Source organism: Bubalus bubalis, chromosome X, assembly GCF_019923935.1.
Source record: "Bubalus bubalis isolate 160015118507 breed Murrah chromosome X, NDDB_SH_1, whole genome shotgun sequence".
NCBI classification, from domain to species: Eukaryota; Metazoa; Chordata; class Mammalia; order Artiodactyla; family Bovidae; genus Bubalus; species Bubalus bubalis.
The window spans coordinates 55,579,600-55,582,046 of NC_059181.1; the positions used below are offsets into that span (position 1 = coordinate 55,579,600).

General features: G+C 44.4%; 1 protein-coding gene across 1 annotated transcript; it reads right to left on the reverse strand.

The window, feature by feature from the left end:
- Nucleotides 1-2,220, reverse strand: LOC102409982 (60S ribosomal protein L36). Its single transcript, XM_044936475.2, has 2 exons — nt 2,191-2,220; nt 1-363 (listed from the first exon to the last, which is right to left on the reverse strand). Exons 1-2 carry the CDS (start codon nt 2,218-2,220, stop codon nt 1-3), a joined length of 393 nt encoding a protein of 130 aa, XP_044792410.2.
- Nucleotides 2,221-2,447: the final 227 nt, after the last annotated feature.

Sequence of the window (2,447 nt, forward strand, 5' to 3'; positions counted from 1 at the left end):
TCAGTCCTTCTTGGCTGCCACTTTCCTCATGGTGGCCAGGACATTGCTCAGCTCCTCTCTCTTCCTCTTGGCACAGATGTATGTCCACATCCTTTTCTTGATGAACTTGAGGGCCCGCTTGTCCTTGGAGACCTTGAGCAGCTCCATGGCCCGCCGCTCATAAGGGGTGAAGCTGCACACCTCCCGGATCATGTCCCGCATGAACTTGGTGTGCTTGGTGAGGCGCCCGAGGAGGTGGCTGTGCCTCAGTTTGTTCACGTTCTTGGTCATCTTGTGGCCCTTGTTGAGGCCAATGGCCATGGGGAAGAGCAGAGCCACAGCCACTGCTCTGCAGTGGCTGGCGAGGCAGAAAGTTAGCAATGGCTTTTGAAAAGCAGAAATGTTCAGTGTTGATGTAGTCACGTTTATCAATTTGTTCTTTTTGGATTGTCCTTTTGATGTCTTATCTAAGAAATCTTCGCCTAATCCAAGATCACAAAGGTTTTCTAGAAGTTTTATAGTTTCAGATAATATATTTAGATCTTTAATCCATTTTGAATTACTTTTTGCAGTACAAGAGACCCAGGTTTGATCCCTGGGTCGGGAAGATCCCCTGGAGAAGGGAATGGCCACCCACTCCAATATTCTTGCCTGGAGAATCCCCATGGACAGAGGAGCCTGGTGATCTACACTCCATGGGGTCGCAAGGAGTCAGACACAACTGAGCAACTAACACATTGTGTATAGTAGGAGGTATGAATCCAGGCTCCTTCCTTTGGGTATGAATATCAACCATTTGTTGAAAAGACCATCCTTCCTCCACTGCATGGCTTTGTGCCTTTTAAAAGAAATTGGTTATCCAGGACTTCACTGGTGGTCCAGTGCAGGGGGTCTGGGTTTGATCCACATGCCACAACTAAGGCCCAATGCAGCCAAATAAATAATTTTTGAAAAACGGTTCTCCACATTCTTTTTTTGGCTGTGCTATGCAGCATGTGGGATCTTAGTTCCCCTGCAATGGGAGCACCAAGTCTTAACCACTGAAGTGCCAGAGAAGTCCCAAAGTACAGTTGATTTTCATACATTGATCGTGTATCCTCCAACCATGCTAAAATAACAATTTTATTACCTTTTTTATAGGTTCCATTGGGTTTTCTACTAGATAATCATGTTTCTGCAAATAAAGACAGGTTTATTTCTTCCCAATCCGATGCCTTTTATTTCTTCGTGCTTTTATGCATTGACTAGAATCTTCAGTACAATGTAAAAGAGCAGTAGTGAGAGTAGATATGTGTCTCATTCTGTGTTTTGAGGGGAAAGTAGTCAGTCTTATGCCATTAAGTACACCATTAGCTGTAGGGCTTTTTTTCCCTCTCTCCAACATACTTGTCATTTATTAAACAAACATTTAGTACCAAGCAGGTTCAATTCCTGCTAATCCTAAACCTGTTTGTAAACTCAACAAAGTCCCAGCTTCCTATCCTTCTAGGGACTCTGGCCATATCTTGAATCAAGGGTTCCCATGAGGAGGTTAGGACAGTTCTCCAGGGGCAGAGTTTTATTACTTTGTGGTATCAGGCAAGCAGTGATTCTCAAAGTGTGGACCCCAGACCACCAGCAGCAGCAGCATCACCTGTAAACAGGGCAGAAATACAAATTCTCAGGTCCTTTCTTGACCTAATGAATTTGACATTCTGGAGTTGGGAACCAGCGCTCTGTTATAATGAACCCCCCAGGGGCTTATGGTACAAGCACCAGTTGTAAACTACTCTTCAAAAGAAAACTGCAGGACTTGCCTTGCGGCACAGTGGGTGAGAATCCACCCTGCAAACGCAGGGGACATGGGTTCCCTGGTCCAGGAAGATCCCACATGCCACGGGCCCACCAAGCCTGTGTGCCACAGCTACTGAGCCCATGCTCGAACCTGTGAGTCGAAACTACTGAACCCACTCGCCTCAACTACTGAAGCCTGAATGCTCTAGGGCCCATGGACCACAACTGCTGAGCCCATGTGCCCAGACTCTGTGCTCTGCAACAAGCGAAGCCATCTCAATGAGAAGCCCATGTACCAGAACTAGAGAGTAGCCCCCTACTCTCTGCAACTAGAGAAAGCCCACTAGCAACAATGAAGACCCAGTGCAACCAAAAATAAAAATAATTAATTTTGAAAAGCATTTAAAAGAAAATGGCAGGCCCATTTCAGTGTCAAACCTTGGGCAATGTCTCTAGGACAAAGGCCATAGTCACAACTAGACACTCATTAATGCAAAATGGAGAAGGCTTCCAAAATAGATTAACCAATCCATATTTTTTTTTCTTCCAAAGAGCTTTATTTTTTAGACCTTATTGTGATGGAAACACTCAACATAAGATCTCTGCTTTTAACAAATTTTAAGTATATAATACATTATTGTTGATTACAGGTACAATGTACAGCAAATCTCCAGAGCTTATTAATCTTACCTAAC